The sequence below is a fragment of the Choloepus didactylus genome (assembly GCF_015220235.1).
Source record: "Choloepus didactylus isolate mChoDid1 chromosome 25 unlocalized genomic scaffold, mChoDid1.pri SUPER_25_unloc1, whole genome shotgun sequence".
NCBI classification, from domain to species: domain Eukaryota; kingdom Metazoa; phylum Chordata; class Mammalia; order Pilosa; family Megalonychidae; genus Choloepus; species Choloepus didactylus.
The window spans coordinates 8,488,336-8,506,328 of NW_023637606.1; the positions used below are offsets into that span (position 1 = coordinate 8,488,336).

At 42.0% G+C, this 17,993-nt stretch overlaps 1 protein-coding gene across 1 annotated transcript; it reads left to right on the plus strand.

Annotated features, from left to right (window-relative positions):
* Positions 1 to 398: 398 nt before the first annotated feature.
* On the plus strand, positions 399 to 13,532 carry LOC119525349 (ankyrin repeat domain-containing protein 26-like; the record flags this gene model as incomplete). Its single annotated transcript, XM_037824012.1, has 7 exons — positions 399 to 411; positions 800 to 932; positions 3,292 to 3,474; positions 4,885 to 4,999; positions 5,151 to 5,324; positions 6,169 to 6,275; positions 13,462 to 13,532. Coding segments are annotated over exons 1-7 (796 nt in total), but the record flags the coding sequence as incomplete, so codon positions are not given.
* Between the last annotated feature and the right edge of the window lie 4,461 nt (positions 13,533 to 17,993).

Consider the following 17,993-nt stretch of genomic DNA (forward strand, 5'->3'; position numbering starts at 1 on the left):
TCATTGATTAAAAAAAAAAAAGACCCAGAAAAAAAAACTGCTGTGTGAAAACAGCAGCCAAACGGGCTCCCTCAGACATGAAGGCGCACGTGGCCCCGAGTGTCCACTCCCCAAGGTTGATCCTGAGCCCCGTGTCCTCATGGGACCCCCACCCCCCAGCCCCACCACGGCGCCCACATATTCCATGACTGCGTGTCTGCACTGCCGTCGCCTCTGTCAAACACAAGCTCCGGGAAGGCAGGGCCGTCGGCTCTCGGTGGGCGCCCTGCTCCGGAGCGGCCGCTGGGGCAGCTGTGGTCGCTGTGGTCTCCGTGGCACGGGGAGGCGGCGGGCCGGCGGGCCGGGCCGAGGCGGGAGGCAGGACGGGCAGCCAAGGTGCACCAGCCAGAGGCCCCGCCATGGGCCGTGAATGTGAATTTCCTATTTTTTTCCATCTAGTTGACGTAAGTGGGGGGGGGGGAGGACGGAGCCACGGGCTGGGTGCTACCCGCCCTGAAGCCGCTTCTCCGCCGCCCGCCCCGCGCCTTGGCTTTCTTGGCTGGGTCTGTCCCTGACAGAAGGGATGCGTGTTTGCCGGGGGTGGGGGACTTGGCGTGCGTGCGTGTGTGTGCGTGTGCGTGTGCGAGAGTGTGTTTAAGATACCAGAAAGCAGAAGCATGGCTACGCTCAGCTGCAGGGGCTCGCCTGGGCTCTGTCCCCGCCGGTCCCCTCTGAGCTGGCACTGCGGGGGCTCAGAGGACGGAGGAAGCGCGGTGAGGACGACCGCGGAAGGAGGAAGATGGACGTGTGCCGTGACGAGGGCTGGGCTGGGCTGCCTGCCCAGGCCAGAAGCCCACACACAAAACCCGCAGTGATCGGCTGGCAGCCCACCTCGGAGCGCGGCAGCTGGGCTGGCGGAGGTGGCGCGGAGGATGGCTCCCGGGCAGACACAGGTAACAGCGGCACGCAGCTGGGGTGCAGGGGCGGGGTCTCCGCAGCGGGGAGGCTGAGTGCGGGCGACGGGGCCAGGGCTCCAGGGAGGGACGTGGCCAGGGGGCTCGGTCCCCCCAACCTCCTGGTTCCCTCGGGCCCTGCCCTGGGGGACAAGGCGGCCCCGGCTCCCAGCCTGCTTGTCTGGTGCGCTCGGCCGGGAACAGGGACCTCCGGGGCACTGAGGACCGTCCCTGCTGGAGGAAGGAGCTGGGCTCCGGGTGGGCAGCGTGGGGAGAGGGGACAGCGGCCGTTCCCTGGCCGGCCCTGCACGGTGCCGCCTCAGCTCGCCCTTGGAGGGGGGGGGGCGCCTGGCTCTCGGGGTGCCAGCTCCCCTTGGCACCATTTTGGGGAAGGTCCTAGTAGTCCACCTGCTTCCTCTCGTAGCCGCATCTGGGGGCTAAGGTGAGGGCTGAGGGGGTCTGGAGGGCTGAGTCCAAAGAGACGCGTCCCTTCTCCGGGCTCCGTCTGCCTGGAGCCCCGCGTCCCCGGCTCCCGGCGCAGTTGGCACTGCGGCGACTCGGTGCAGACAGCGGGCCCGCAGCCAAGTGTGCCCGTCAGAGGGGGGCCGCCAGGGACAGCTGCCAGGGCAGGGGCGGGGAGCTGGCGGCGGGGGCAATGTGTTCCCCCCTCGGCAAGACCGAGGTTGGGGTGGGTCCTGGCGCCTTCTCTCTCCTGCCCACCACCACCCAGCGCCTCAGCCATGGTGCACGGACCTCCCTGGAGGTGACGGACAGGGGCCTCGCGGGCTGGCCTCCGTCCCCACGTGACGGTCCTGCCGCAGGTCAATGGGGCACGGTGGGCACGGCGGGGACCCCTGCAGCGGCCCCAGCTCTGCCGAGACCAGGAGAGCTCGGGCTGCAGGGGCGCGGGGGCTGGCAGAGCAGGGACGGGCCTCTGAGGTCGTGGGGGACTCAGGGAGGTGGGGGGACAGCGGCTGAGGGACACGGGATTCCCGAGTCAGCCAGGGAGATGGGTCAGAGGCCAAGCATCTTGGCCATGCTCCAGAGCCTTCCTCAGGGCTCAGACCTTGTGGGGTGCAGCTCAAGGAGCCCCTGAGAGGAGACAAAGAGGGTCCTCCCTGAGAACCACCCCCACAGCAGACCCTCTTCAAAGCCCACGGCCAAGGAGGTGCTGCCGCTTCCACAGCCCCCGACTCGGGCCAGAGCCTCTAGGCGCCCCAGGCGGGGACAGGAGTGCCCAGCGAGGCAGTGGTTTTGGACTTCTGCACGGAAGGGGCATGTGGCCCTCTGGGTTCTGTGCCCTTCGCCCCTAAACCCGTTTGTTGAGCGCACATTCTCCAGCGCTAGGGAGGATGGCCGAGGGTGAGCCATGCCTCCGAGCCTCCTGGACACTGCCGGCCTCTGCAGTCATGCAGCCTTGCATTTGCGTGTGCGGGGACGTGAGCGGGAGGAGCACCGAGGAGGGTGTGGCCAGGACGTGGCTGTGTTCAGAGACTCCTGGGAGGCGGGAACACGAGCCAGGCTGGCAGGCAGATAGTTTTGGTTGAGGGGTGTTAGAGGGGAAGTTGTGCTTGTGCTGGTTCAGGGGCTGGACGGGGCAAACACCTGCACCTTCGGCACTGACGGCGGCTCCCGAGGCGCGCGCGGGCACTGACAGCGGCTCCCGAGGCGCGCGCGCGCGCGCGCACTGACACCAGCGGGAACCGTTTGGCTGCAGTTATTCTGGGCCAAGAGGTTCCGAGGCGCGCGCGCGCACTGACACCAGCGGGAACCGTTTGGCTGCAGTTATTCTGGGCCAAGAGGTTCCGAGGCGCGCGCGCGCCACTGACACCAGCGGAACCGTTTGGCTGCAGTTATTCTGGGCCAAGAGGTTCCGAGGCGCGCGCGCGCACTGACACCAGCGGGAACCGTTTGGCTGCAGTTATTCCGGGCCAAGAGGTTCCGAGGCGCGCGCGCGCACTGACACCAGCGGGAACCGTTTGGCTGCAGTTATTCCGGGCCAAGAGGTTCCGAGGCGGGCGCGCGCACTGACACCAGCGGGAACCGTTTGGCTACAGTTATTCCGGGCCAAGAGGTTCCGAGGCGGGCGCGCGCACTGACACCAGCGGGAACCGTTTGGCTACAGTTATTCTGGGCCAAGAGGTTCCGAGGCGCGCGCGCGCACTGACACCAGCGGGAACCGTTTGGCTGCAGTTATTCTGGGCCAAGAGGTTCCAGGGTGTTGTTTCCTGTGTGGATGTGTGGTGGAGAGTGGGTGGGGTCCCTCTAGCGCTGGTTCTGGGCTGGGGGACCGGGAAGAGCCGAGGGACAGCTGAGGTGTCTCCGGAGCCGGTGCCTCAGCGATGAAGAGGATTTTCAGCTTCTGTAGGAGGAAGAGCGATCAGTCCCTGAGCTCCGGCAGCCCCGGCGGGTCGGGGTACCGCCTCCGGGACCGGGACCTTGGCAAGATCCACAGGGCCGCCAGTCGCGGCAATGTGGCCAAAGTGCAGCAGATCCTGTTGCTCGGGAAAAATGGCGTGAATGACACGGACAAAAAGAGCAGGTGATTATAAAGTTTTCTTTAAAAATATTGTACTCTCCAACTGTATTTATCCATTATTTGAGCCATTCTTGCATCTGTTTTCTTCATCAAACATAGCCTCAACACCTGTTATACAGCAGACAGATTTTTCTATCAGGATCTTTTTATCCTTAAAAACTTCAAGGTTACCTGCCTAGTCTGAGCAAGTTGAGAAAGTTAAAATTGAAGTAGTAAGACTTAATGTGAATTGAAGTTTTTCCTCTCTCCCTTCATGCAAAAGCATTTCTGAAAGTAGGAAATTGTAAAAAGAAAACTTTATAAATTAAAGCAATACTTTTGCAATAGGAATAATCATTTATATATTTATATTTTCTACTTTTTATTTTTTATTTTCATAAGGACACAGCTAAAATTATATAAGTACAGAGAAATACTTTAATTGCCTTCTAAAAATTTATAACAACATTAAATATTAATATTAATCATTGGAAATACATGACTTACATACATTGTATACTTCTAAATATTGAATAAAATGAGCTATACCTAATCATTTAAATTCTGAGTTTCCTTTGGCTGAGTTAAAGTTTCTTGAAAACCAAAGTAACCATTACTTTATCCTTTTAATTCCTTTTGTTGTTGTTTTATTTCAGCCCTCTTTCCCCATAACACTTTTGAAGAACTAAACTTTATTCAAATGCCAACCAAATGACTTAAACTTCAGTAAACCTGTTGTATGTACCATATTTCTCTTAATGTAAGGCACTGTGAATTGTGAGATGTCCCGCTGAAGATGTCCCATTGTTTTATGAACCAATAAGAATTTTTTTAAAATGCAGCTAACTATGGTTGTAAGACATCATCAATGTTGAGTTGCATTCCAATGTCAGAGCTATTAGACTGTGAGAAAATGAGCATCTTTGAATCATGGAAATACAGTTTTTCTCTAATTCTTAATACATACCTGCAAAATAAGTATAATTGTATCATTTTACTTAGTTGAAATGTTATCATTGTTCAGTAGGAGTAATAATTTTAGCTAACATTTATTGAGCTGTTTTTTCTGCCAGGACCTGTTATAAAGACTTTGTATAGATTCTGATTTAAGCATCACACTGGTGTCCTGTGAGATAGCTACTATTTTTCTCCCCATTTTACTGATAAGGAAGTGGAAGCACAGAAAGGCTGATAGCTAATAAGTCACAGAGTTAAAATAGGATTCCAACCCAAGTTGGGCTGAATCCAAAAGCCATGCTCTTTCATTAATGTAGTAAGTAATATGCGCTAACAAATATTAAACTTCAGAAGAAAATAAGTCTTTGTTTTGAAGGCATGGAAGTAACATGCTCTTTAATGTCTACAAGTACACTAATAATTGTACATCTTGAGATAGTGACTATAAGTTCCTAAAAAGTCCTCTCCCTTTTATAGGAGCGCTCTGCATCTGGCCTGTGCCAATGGCCATGCAGAAGTGGTAAATCTCCTGGTAGAGAGAAAGTGCCAGCTGAACTTCTACGACAATGAACAAACGACAGCTCTGATGAAGGTATGTAGTGGCCAACTGTTTCAGCATGAGATGGATTTGACTTAAATACTTGGGATAAAAACAGATTCATGTAACTAATTGGTGAAATATTTGGACTGTTTATTCTTAATTCCTAGAATTTGAAGTCTGTTTCTCCTTCTAATACTGACAGGCTGTACAATGCAAGTCAGAGGAATGTGTAACCATTCTGCTACAACATGGTGCTGACCCACATATTGCGGATGCCGGTGGCAACACGGCTCTCCACTATGCCGTCTGTGCGCAGCATATACCAATAGCAGCCAAACTGCTTTCATACGATGCAGATATTGAGGCAAGAAACAAGGTAGAGATCTACTAGCTTCATTTACAAAATATTTGAAATAAATTTATTTTAATCTTGACCTAAGTAGGGTCTATTTTACATATTTGGTTTGGAAACAGGCTTTATTAAAATAAACTAGACAAAAGCATTTTACAATAAATAGAATTCTTGCTGCTTTTGACAGTTCCTGTTTTACAAAAAAAATGCTTATATAAAAGTGATTTATCTTTCAGTGACCAAGGCTTAATTTAAAAGAGAAAAAAAAGGAAAAGAAAAAAGAGAGAACAATCAGAAATATTCAGATCAATTTGGAAATTTAGTAATTGAGGGAAAATATCAAGAGAAGATTTTTTTTTCAGTTTTTATGTTTAGGCAAAGTGCTCTTTGATTCTGTCGGTGATAATTCTGTTTGGAAAAGGGTGAGTTGTAAACTTGCCTAGAGATCAGTTTTAGGCAGTCTGTGAGGAAATCAAATTGAGTGAATTGGGCAATGAGACAGAAAAACAAATAATTAACTGACATCTATTCTGGCAGAAATAGCCACTTAGATAAGAGTCTAACCTCTGCTCTCAAATCTCGAATATCTTGACGGGAAGCTGGGAGGAAAGGATTTTATGCACAAGGAAATTAAGGTACAGTTTGAGTTTACTAGGCTCTGTTCCACTGCTACCCAGGAAAATTAAATCCAGTTTTTGTTATGTACTCTATTACTTACTCTTTCCTTTTTTGGCCAAATCTCCAAATTATAAAGGGAATTGGCCATGCAAATGTGAGATGAAACTGAAGTGATCTTTTTTAAGGTTTTAAATTCACTTGAGAAAATAGGTAATTTTGTAAGTTATAAATTGTTTTTACTAATTTTCAGGATGACTTGACACCACTTTTACTTGCTGTAAAGGAAAACAAACAGCAAATGGTGGAATTTTTAGTAAAGAAAGAAGCAAATATACATGCAGTTGATAAGGCAAAAAGGTACAGTAGTTCTTTCTTTTTTTAAACCTCAGTGGTGTTCTAGAGTGGTAAGAACCACTCATGTCAGAGAGATTGAATTAATAAGAAAAGGATTAACTTATGATTATTTTTATATGGTGAAAAATATCAACACAAATCATCAGATAGTAGAAAAGTAGTTTTTCTAATGGGGCAACATGAAATCCAGGATGTAGCAGGATTTCATATTCCTTTATGATACTGGTGTATGTTTGTGATTTATAATCTGATTTTTTTGTCATATGATCTCATAGTAATGATTTTGTAAATTACAGACTCTAATTTTTATTTTACTTTATGATGCAATACTGAATTTCTTTTTTTAATGTTTTTTATTGTGAAGTATAACACATATACAGAAAGATGATAACTTTCAAAGTACGATTTAACAAGTAGTTATAGAGCAAATTTCAAAGAATGTTATGGATTACTATTCCACCCTTTCAGTTATTTCCTTATTGTGAAATATAATGTAAATACAGAAATGCGATAACTTTCAAAGTATAGTTTAACAAGTTGCTATAGAGCAAAGTTCAAAGCATCTTATATGTTACAGTTCCACCATGTCAGTTATTTCTTTCTAGCTATTCTAGTACCCTAGAAACTAAAAAATATATATATATAAAGATTCAGTATTCATAATCCTTTGTTAAATCCTGTCTTGTCAGTTGATTACCATCTCAGTCTTCAGGGATATCTGTGCAGTGACCAGCATAATTTGTTCATATTAAAAAGGGGTGTCAACATTATGGGGAAGGGGCATGCATCTGGTTGATGTTCTTGGAGAGGCTGTTGCCTCTGGGATTTTAGGATTTATCTGGCATAGGAACAGTCTGGGGGATTCAAGTTTCTGAAAAGTAAACTTAGTGAAACTTTTATAGAGTCTCAGATAGGGATCTAGGTATTCTTGAGTATTTTTGGACTACTGTTGATTAGGGCTTGGCATACTGTGGGCATTTGGAATATCTACCTGGAACTTGCATAAGAGTAACCTCCAAGATAGCCTCTTGACTCTATTTGAAATCTCTTAGCCACTGAAACCTTATTTTGTTACTTTTTATCCCCCTTTTGGTCAAAAAAGCATTCTCAATCCCTCAATGGCAGGGCCTGACTCATTCCTAGGAGTCATGTCCCATGTCGCCAGGGAGATTCACTCCCCTGGGAGTCATGTCCTACAAAGGGGGTAGGTTAATGAATTTATTTGCAGAATTGGGCTTAGAGAGCAAAAGGCCATATCTGAAAAGCAAAGAGGTTCTCTGGAGGTGACTCCTAGGCATAATTATAGTAGGCTTAGCTTCCTCTTTACAGCCATTAGTTTCACTAGAATAAGCCTCTAGATCAGGAGCTTGGCTTATTAAGTAGGGGGTTCCTAATTTCATGTAACATATATTCTGTCCAAGATAAACAATCAATGTCTCACATTATCTTTACTTAATTTTACAGTCATTGTCACTGTCAAATTTTTAAACAATTATTATAACCCAAAATACCCCAAAGCTCTTATCAGCCCCTGGTTATTTAACCCTGGTATTACTATGGTACTGGTAAGGTATTCCTATTAAATATAGTCTATGCTATTCATATATAGTCTATAATGTGCAATATGTAGTTTTTCCCATATACCATTCTGTTGTTAACTCTTTGTACCCGTGTCATACCTTAGAAGTAGATCATGCAAGCACTTGTGGGATACATACCTTTAAACAAACCCTTTCAATCATGTTTGCCTTCAATGTGGCACTGAATACTTACAGTCTCAATAATGAACAGTCATCACCCCTGTCCATTCCCATACATTTAAGTTCACTGTTATTAACATGTCTGTACATACTAGGTTATCATTCCCCCTTCACTAGCTTCTGTCTATGTCCAGGTCCCCTATATTCTACATTATAAGACACTGATTTTACATTGTTCAGGGAGTTCATAGTAGTAGTAACATACAATATCTCTCCTTTTGTGTCTGACTTATTTCACTCAGCATTACGTCTTCAGGGTTCATTGTGTTGTCATATGTTTTAGGACCTCATTCCTTCTTACTGCTGCATAGTATTCCACCATATGTATATACCACATTTTATTTATCCACTCGTCTGATGAAGGACACTTGGGTTGCTTCCACCTTGGGAAATTGTGAACAGTGCCACTATGAACATTGGTGTAGAAATGTCTTTTCATGTGACTGCTTTCAGATCTTCTGGGTATATACTGAGAAGTGAAATCGCTGAATCATAGGGTAACTCAATATCTAGTTTTCTGAGGAACCGCCAAACTGTCCTCCACAGTGGCTGTACCATTATACATTCCCATCAGCAATGAATAAGAGTTCCAATTTCTCCACATCCTTTCCAGCATTTGTAGTTTCCTGTTTGTTTAAAAGTAGCCATTCTTGTTGGTATGAAATGATATTGCATTGTAGTTTTGATTTGCATTTCCCTAGCAGCTAGTGAAGATGAATGTTTTTTCATGTGTTTTATAGCTATTTGTATTTCCTCTTCAGAGAAATGTCTTTTCACATCTTTTGCCCATTTTATAATTGGGCTGTTTGTACTATTGTCGTTGAGTTGTAGGATTTCCTTATATATGCTGGATATCAGTCCTTGTCAGATATATGGTTTCCAGATATTTTTTCCCATTGTATTGGATGCCTCTTTACTTTTTTCACAAATTCCTTTGAAGTACAGAAGCTTTTTGGTTTTGAGGAGTTCCCATTTATCTATTTTTTGTTGCTTATGCTTTGGGTGTAAGATCTAAGAAGTAACCTCCCAATACTATTTCTTGAAGATGTTTCCCTACATTATCTCTTAAGAGTTTTATGGTTCTGTCTCTTATATTGAGATCTTTGATCCATTTTGAGTTAATTTTTGAATTAGGGTGTGAGGTATGGGTCCTCTTTCATTCTTTTAGATATGGCTATCCAGTTCTCTCAGCTGATTTGTTGAAGAGACTGTTGTGTCCCAGTTCAGTGGATTTGGGGGCTGTATCAAAAATCAGTCAACCATAGATCTGGGGGTCTATTTCTGACCTCTTGATTTGATTCCATTGATTTATATGTCTATGTTTGTGCCAGTACCATGCTGTTTTGACTACTGTGGCTTTATAGTAGATTTTAAAGTCTGGAAGTGTAAGTCCTCCTGCTTGGTCCTTTTTTTTTTTTTTTTAGAATGTTTTTGGCAATTTGAGACCCCATTCCCTTCCAAATAAATTTAATAACTAGCTTTTCCAAGTCTGAAAAGTTTTTGGAATTTTGATTGGAATTGTGTTGATCTGTAGGTCAGTTTGGGTAGAATTGACATCTTGATGTTTATTTAGCCTTCCTATCCATGAACATGGAAATTTTCCACCTATTTAGGTTCTTTTTTATTTCTTTTAGTAAAGTTATGTAATTTCCTGTGTAGCAGTCTTTTACGTTCTTGGTTAACTTTATTCCTATGCACTTGATTCTTTAAATTGCTATTGTGAATTGAATTTTTTCTTGAGTGTCCCTTCATTAGGTTATTTCTAGTATATAGGAACATTACTGACTTTTGCACAGTAATCTTGTATCCTGCCAATTTGCTGAATTTGTTTATTAGCTCAAGTACCTTTGTCGTCGATTCCTAAGGATTTTCCAAATATATGATCATATCATCTGCCAATAATGACAGTTTTACTCCTTCATTTCCAATTTGGATGCCTTTTATTTCTTTGTCTTGCTGGATTGCTCTGGCTAGAACTTCTAGCACAACACTGAATAACAGTTATGACAGTGGCCATCCTTGTCTCATTCCTGATCTTAGGGGGAAGGCTTTCAGTCTCTCATTGTTGAATACTATGCTGACTGTGGGTTTTTCATATATGCCCTTTATCATATTGAGGAAGTTTCCTTCAATTTCCTATCTTTTGAAGTGATTTTATCAAAAAAGGATGCTGGATATTGTCAAATGCTTTTTCAGCATCTATTGAGATGATCACTTGATTTTTCCCTTTCAATTTTTTAATATGTTGTATTACATTATATAATATTGCAGAAGAAAGAATAAGTGAACTAGAAGTCAAAGCAATTGAATGTGAATGCATCAGAGAACAAATGGTGAAAAAAAGTCAAAAATTTGAAATGCATCTCAGGGAAATGATAGACAACATGAAGTGCACAAATATAAGAATTATTGTGTCCCAGAAAGAGAAGAGAAGAAAAAAGGGCTAGGAAGAGTATTTGAAGACATGGTTGGGGAAAACTTCCCAACCCTTCTAAAAAACATAAATATGCAAAAGCAAGATGCCCAATGAACTCCTAATAGAGTAAATCCAAATAAACCCACTCTAAGACATATACTAATCAGATTGTCAAATGCTGAAGAGAAGGGGAAAGTCCTGAATGCAGCAAGAGAAGTGATTCACAACATACAAGGGAAAGCTCATAAGACTAAGTACTGGCTACTCAGCTGGCACCACAGAGGTGAGAAAGCAGTGGTATGACATATGTAAGATACTGAAAGAGAACAATTCCCAGACAGGAATTCTTTATCTAGCAAAGCTCTCCTTCAGAATTGAGGGAGAGTTTAACATTTTCACAGACAAGCAAATGCTGAGAGAATTTGTTAACAAGAGACCTGCTGTGCCAGTTTGAATATATTGTGTTCCCCAAAAGCCATTATCTTTGATGTAATCTTGTGTGGGCAGATGTTATCAGTGTTGATTAGATTGTAATTCTTTGAGTGTTTCTTTGGAATGCACCCCACCCAGCTGTGGGTGATGACTCTGATTGGATAATTTCCATGGAGATGTTGTTCCACCCATTTGGGGTGTGTCTCAGTTGAGTCACTTGAGCTATATAAATGAGCTGATGGAGAGAGGGAACTCAGTGCAGCTGTGAGTGATGTTTTGAAGAGGCGCTACAGCCTCTGTTATTTTAGAACAGCCCTCATGCTTGCTGAATCACCAGATATAGTCAGTCTTCTTCTTCAAAGATTTTGATGTCTTTTCTCGCAATTCCCGTGGATGGACTGCAGAAGAATATGCTCTTTGTAATCATTTTAATTTGTAAGTGTTTATATTATATACTAGTTATTACTAATCAGTGAGTTTAAGATAATTATAACTGTTACCAAGAAAACTGGTGAGGCAGATTTTATAGTTTGGTTCAGGATGTCTTAGAATGGCTATGAGTTAGTTCATGTCAGCAGCCAGAAACTATAGAAGAAGCAAAGTGCATTCTGAGGCTAGACAAGTTAGAAGGAGCAGTGAATGCCACATTCTTGATGGGAAACGTAAGGCTCAGGATTTTTAAGACCTTTATTCTTAGTGCTCCTAAATTTTATCAGTTTTATTCCAAGTAGCACCTTTATGCATGGGGTACAAATAGGGTCACATCTTGGATTTTTCTAATTAATTATTTGAGTCTTGAAATGTCCAGGTTTGCAGAAAATCCTCTATTTCCCCTTGGTGCTATAACATATCCCCACCCCCTTGAATTTTCCATGAATCCAGTGGGATTTACTAAGTCCAAAAAACACAATCTTCTTTCACAAGTCAAGTGGAGGAAAGAAGGACATTCTAGTGTTTCCGTTGCTTCTGTTGCTGCAGTGTTGCTGTTGAAGTCTGGTCCTACAGTCCAGTCACGATTGACCTCTCCTACAAGGATGTCTTTGCTGATCCAGACCCCTCACAGTCTTCAGTGGTGACCCACATTTAGTCTTCAGAGTTACAACTTTTTTTTCGGTTCACATGTGCTTATATGCTCAGCCATTGTTTCCAGAACACCAGTATCCTGTCCTGGCTGCTGGGCCTTCTAGCTTTAACTGCACACTTAGTAAGCAAACTGATATTCCCCTTTCTCTCCCCCCAGTACGTTGTGTGGAGCCTAGATCGTCATGGTGAATTATCCTTTGGGGCCCGAGTTTGCCTTTTCTGCCAGCAGATATTAGTTGGAACCATTCTGATTGTCAGAGAGGTTCATATAATCCTGCAGGAAGAGATCAGAGTTTCCTTTCATCTTTGCTACTAAATCTGTACCCCAAGGCCCCTTTAGTCCTGTGGAGCACCTTTTCTTAGGCTCTTGAAAGTCCCATATCATCTTTCCCCAGAGTAGTAGTGGGTGCCAACTTGTTTAGATTCCATAATTAAGGTCAGCCCCTCAAGTGATCTATTTCCATAATAATGAAAATCTCCCAAGGACTTCCATCTTCACGTCAACTTTTCAAAGCTTGCATAATTTTCAAATTCTGCCTCCCAAGGTGGCCATTCAGCAGAGTTCTCTGGATCTATGATAGGTTAGTTGGACTTAGGAGAGCTAAGCCTCCTCCATGACACATCAGTATCCATGTATTAAAGAAGGGTTACAGCTTCCAAGACAATAGAAGATAAACATGGAAATTAAGCATCATTCTAATAAAGGTCAGAGTCTGGGTTGGTAAAGAATGAATAGTAGTCCAAGCCAGGTCTTGACCTCTATTAGTTTTCTGCCCTTGGTGTGATTAACTACAATAACAGGTGCCAATTATGTTATCTAATTTATTGAGGTAGTATATTTATAATATAAGCATATTTAGTTACAAGTTATATAGTAGCTAAGATGCTCTGAAATTACAAACCACAAAGAATATCCAAAATTAGGTCTTAATAACGTTTTTTGAAAACTGCAATATTTGTATGTTTAAATTTATGAGAAAACCACATTGGGTTTTAGTTGAGATACCAAAATAGTTTCAACAATAAAGTTTAAGACAAATTATTCCATTGCTTCACTATTTCTATGAGCAGTGTTTTGTATATTAGCCCATTAAATCCTCATAATACTTGGTGAAGTGGGACAGAAAGATCCCTGGTTTGTAGAGGAAGACATTGAGCCTCAGAGCAGGGACTTGTCTAAGGGCAAATAGTTTGTGTTACAAAGCTAGGACTGATGCTGAATGTAGGAAAATTTCCTCTGTGTCCCACTAACTCCAGCTAATTTACTGCCCTGAATTCAGGAGCACTTCACCTTATTTTTATTTTTTTCTTCTTCTTTAGTTAAATGCTTAATAAAAAGTATGCAGAGCTTGTATTTTGTTGTATATGGGATAATTAAAGTTCTGAATTCTTAGCTCTGTCATCTTCCGAATCTTTTGAGAATCATTTAATGTATATAACAAATGTTCTTTATATGAGCATTAAAGTAGTAATATTATCCATTTTTTTTTATACACAGCAGTCACCAACTGATTTCTGAGTATAAAGAAAAAAAGCTACCTGTGAGTTCCTCTCAAAATAATAATCCAGGTAAGACTTCTGACAGTGGAATTACCCTTCATGGTTCTACCACAGATAAAGAAAATCAGAGCAAGAAAGTTTTGATATAATGAAAGAGCAAGTTAAAAAATCAATGTGTAAATTTATGTGTTTTTTCTAGAATCCAGAATTTTTTAAGAAGTTAATTGTAAGCAGTTTATATTCTGAAACAGTATATTGTCTGAAAAGAAATTTACTTATTTAATCATGGCCCCTGAAATCCCATATATATTTCTGTAAATAAGAAAAAAGAATTTTAAGTTAGAATGTTGTATGTTTCCTGTATAATCACATCACAACAAATTGGACACATTATAAAAATGGGTATTTTATTTTATTTTTGCAACAAATTGATTACATTTAGTAAATGAATATTAGTTATTGCATAGTGATTTGTGTCACTAAAAAAATAACTGTCTTTAAAATAGGAACTCAGCGCTACCTTGCTGGTACCATAAACAAATGACCAAGCAGGAAGAACTGAAAAGCTTAGTATGCTCTAACACCAGTACATGTTTTTTTAAAGATACCTACTGATAGTACAGAAGTCAGAAAAGCAAGTCCTTTTTGAGACACCGCTTATTTTACAATTTGTCATACCAACAAGACCTCACTATATTGGCTTCATTCTTCATATAAATTAAAACACAGTGAGATAGATTGACCTCATTAGAACAAGACACTTTCTCCTATCTTTTGGATAATTGTCATGATTCAGTAATTTTGTAAATTTGTTAGAACAAGTTACTTTATTGCCTTCAGCCAAAAGATTAGCATAAAAATATCAAGTAGCCCAACTGTGGATTTGACAAATTATAATGAAATGACAAAAGCATTTCACAATAACAGAATGCTACAGTGAAAGTTGGGCCTGACGTGGCATCTAGTGTAGTGTACAATCTGAACTGCAAGAAGACCCCTTTAATTTAGTGGACAGTTGTCAAAGAACTTCTGTGAGTTGGATTTTGCAAGTTGCAGTAGACACAAAAATGAAATAGACAGTTTTGATCTTCAGGGTGCTCAGAATAGAATAGAACTGTTCTGTGGTTTTTCAATAGAATTTAAAAAAATACCTATTCATTTATTCCCTTGTCCACTTAAATAACTATCAAGTGTCTTTTAGGTACTAAGCATTGTTCTAATGTTGCAGAATACAAACATTTTAAAAACACAGGTCCTGCCCTCCAAGTGCTTGTTGTTTTTACTATTTACTATAGTTTATTCAGTGTTTACTATGTGCTAGAGGCCCTCCAGAAGCATGCAATTATCATTATCATTTATTAATATGTGTTTGATGTTTGATATGTGCCAGACACTTAAGTCTATGGTGAGGAATTAGAACTTTAAAAAAGTGGGTAGGATTTAAGATAAGCTTACAGAGTGAGTAGAAGTTTGCCAGGTAAGAGGCAGGAGGATGAGGTTTGACAGAAGAAAACAGCTAACTAGATTACATGTTTGGCAGAAGGAACAGCGAGTACAAAGTCTAAGGTGCATGAAAGAACTTTGTATGATTTTTGAGCAGTTCAGTTTTGCTGGTGCATAAAATGTGATGTGGGAATGGTTGCTAATGAGTGTATACATAACTACAGCAAGCTTATAACAGACTGTAATACCAAAGAAAGGAGGAGGCTAATCCTGTAAACCATAGGAAGTTTGTCAGCCAGCATGCTAGTGGCTGCAAATAAGTGATGACCTAACTAACAGTGCCTGAACCAACACCAGGGGTGTTTTGGTGGCTCAGTGATGTCACCAAGAACCCAGGGGTTTTCTGCCTTTCATCTGTGCCATTGTCAGTGTTTTGTTTGTGTCTCCTTTCATGTTGGCTAATTAGCAACTGCTCCAAGCATCATATTCTCACCTGACAATATCAAGGTTACAAAGGCTGCTTTTCTTCATGTTTCTTTTAAATAGGGAGAAAACCCACAGCTTGTAGTGGGCTTTTCCTAACATTTTCATGGCTGGATTACATCACATGCCCATCCTGAAGCCAGTCAGTGGTAAAGGAAATGTAATTACTGAGATTACTTTTTGGAGCTGGGGAGGGGCCACCTTCTTTGGGCACTTGGGGTGATAAATATCCAAACAGAATTGTATGTCTCTAGGAAGAAAGAAGAGTAAGGAAAGAATATTGGGTAGGGAGACAACAATGTTTGCTGCAGGGATTCACTGAAGCATTTTGAGCAAGGGACTAACAAGATTAGATTTGTGTGCCAGAGCACTCTGATTATGGTATAAAGCAGGGATCAGCAAGCATTTCCTGTAAAGGGTAGTGTTCTAGTTTGCTAATGCTGCCGGAATGCAAAACACCAGAGATGGGTTGGCTTTTATAAATGGGGGATTATTTGGTTACACAGTTACAGTCTTAAGGCCATCAAGAATCCAAGGTAACACATCAGCAATCAGCTACCTTCACTGGAGGATGGCCAATGGTGTCTGGAAAACCTCTGTTAGCTGGGAAGGCATGTGGCTGGCATCTGCTCTAAAGTTCTGGTTTCAAAATGGCTTTCTCCCAGGACGTTCCTCTCTAGGCTTCAGTTCCTCAAAAATGTCACCTTTACTTGCACTTGGGATATTTGTCCTCCCTCAGCTTCTCTGGAGCAAGAGTCTGCTTTCAATGGCCATCTTCAAACTGTCTGTCATTTGCAGCTCCTGTGCTTTCTTCAAAGTGTCCCTCTTGGCTGTAGCTCCTCTTCAAAATGTCGCTCTCAGCTGCACTGAGTTCCTTCTGTTTGTCAGCTCATTTATATGGCTCCACTGATCCAGGCCCACCCTGAATGGGTGGGCCAACACCTCCATGGAAATTATCTGGAGTCATCACCCACAGTTGGGTGGGGCACATTCCATGGAAACACTCAAAGAATTACAATCTAGTTAACACTGATAGGTCTGCCCACACAGGATTACATCAAAGATAATGGCATTTGGGGGGGACATAATACATTCAAACTGGCACAGGTAGATAGTAAATGTTTTAGGCTTTGTGGATTTTACAGTGCTTGTCATATCCACTCAATTCTGCTGTTGTCATGTAGAGTCAGTCAGAGACAATACTCAAGTGAATGGGCATGGCTGTGTTCCAATCAAATTTTATTTACAAAATCACATGGCAGTCTGGATATGGCCTGTGGTGCTAGTTTGCTGACCCCTATATAAAAGATAGATTGAAGGAAACCAAGTCAAGAACCTGAGAGACAAAGGAGGCTTTGCAGTATCAGAGGCACAGCTTCCTCATCACCAGTCTTTGGACCTTAATCGTCCATTTCAAACTCTCCATCCATTTTTGTGAAATCAGTAAATTAGGAAGATAAATTTTGAAAATAACAGTAGTATTTGGTGTTTTTTTTTCCTGTGAAAGTCATCAGTTAAGGACCCATGTTTAACTATGGCAGTGGCAGTGGAAACATAAAGTAGAGAGAGAGGAACAAGGTGCAGGCAACGTGATGTAGTGCTTATTGAATAGAAAAAGTTAGAGGGGAGAGAGAAATCTAAGATGGTTTAGAGGTTTCCAGTTTGTGCATGAGCATTTAAATTGGACATGAAGGACAAGTAGGAATTAGTCAGCTGAACAGATAACAGCAGGATTACGGGGAAGACAAGCTTTTTTTCTAGAGGTGTTGAGAATATCTAGAAGTGTTCTTTTTTCTAGAAGTGTTGATGGACTGTCTAGGTAGAGATTTGCAGTAGGTGATTGTATAATAGAAGTTTATATCTGGAGGCAGAGCCCTAAGGTTGGAGATAAAGATTTGGAATAATCTGATTATAATTATTAGGCATAGTCATAGGCCTGAATGAGCTTGTCCGTGATGGGGAACATGGCGAATGAGAAGGACAGTGACAAAACCCTGGGGAATATTGACATTTAAGGGGTGGACCAAGGAAAAAGAGTTAGTAAAAGAAATTGAAGACTGACCAAAGAGAATTGGGGGAATCAGAGGAAATGATGTTGCAAAACTTTAAAAAAATGTACTTCAAAGAGGAAGTATCAACTGTGTCAAGTAAGATTACTGAAAAGTAAGTTGCATTTAACTTTTGAAAGTTATTTGGTGATAACCTTTTCAAAAGAACAATTTGGGAGCCATGGAAAGGTCTCTCATTTATGTGATTGGTGCCTCTGATGTCCAAATATGGAAAAATAAATCACATCACATCTAAGTAGGTCTCGCCTAACTTTTTTGTAAATCAACACATAGGTATTTGTACATAAATTAATGTGGCAATATTAGGTAATTATAATCTGTCCTTTTTATGTGATTAATCTTTCAGTACAATTTTGAGGTAAAATAAGCATATTAATCTCTGATTTAAAATTAGAGTAAAAATTCTTTTATTTTAATTGTATGGATGTTCCAAACTTGACTTCTGTTATGCTGAATCCCTGTTTATATTTATAAAACATGATGAGCTATTCAGTCATTTTTTTCAGTTTTTTTTCTTGACTAAGTATGTGATTAA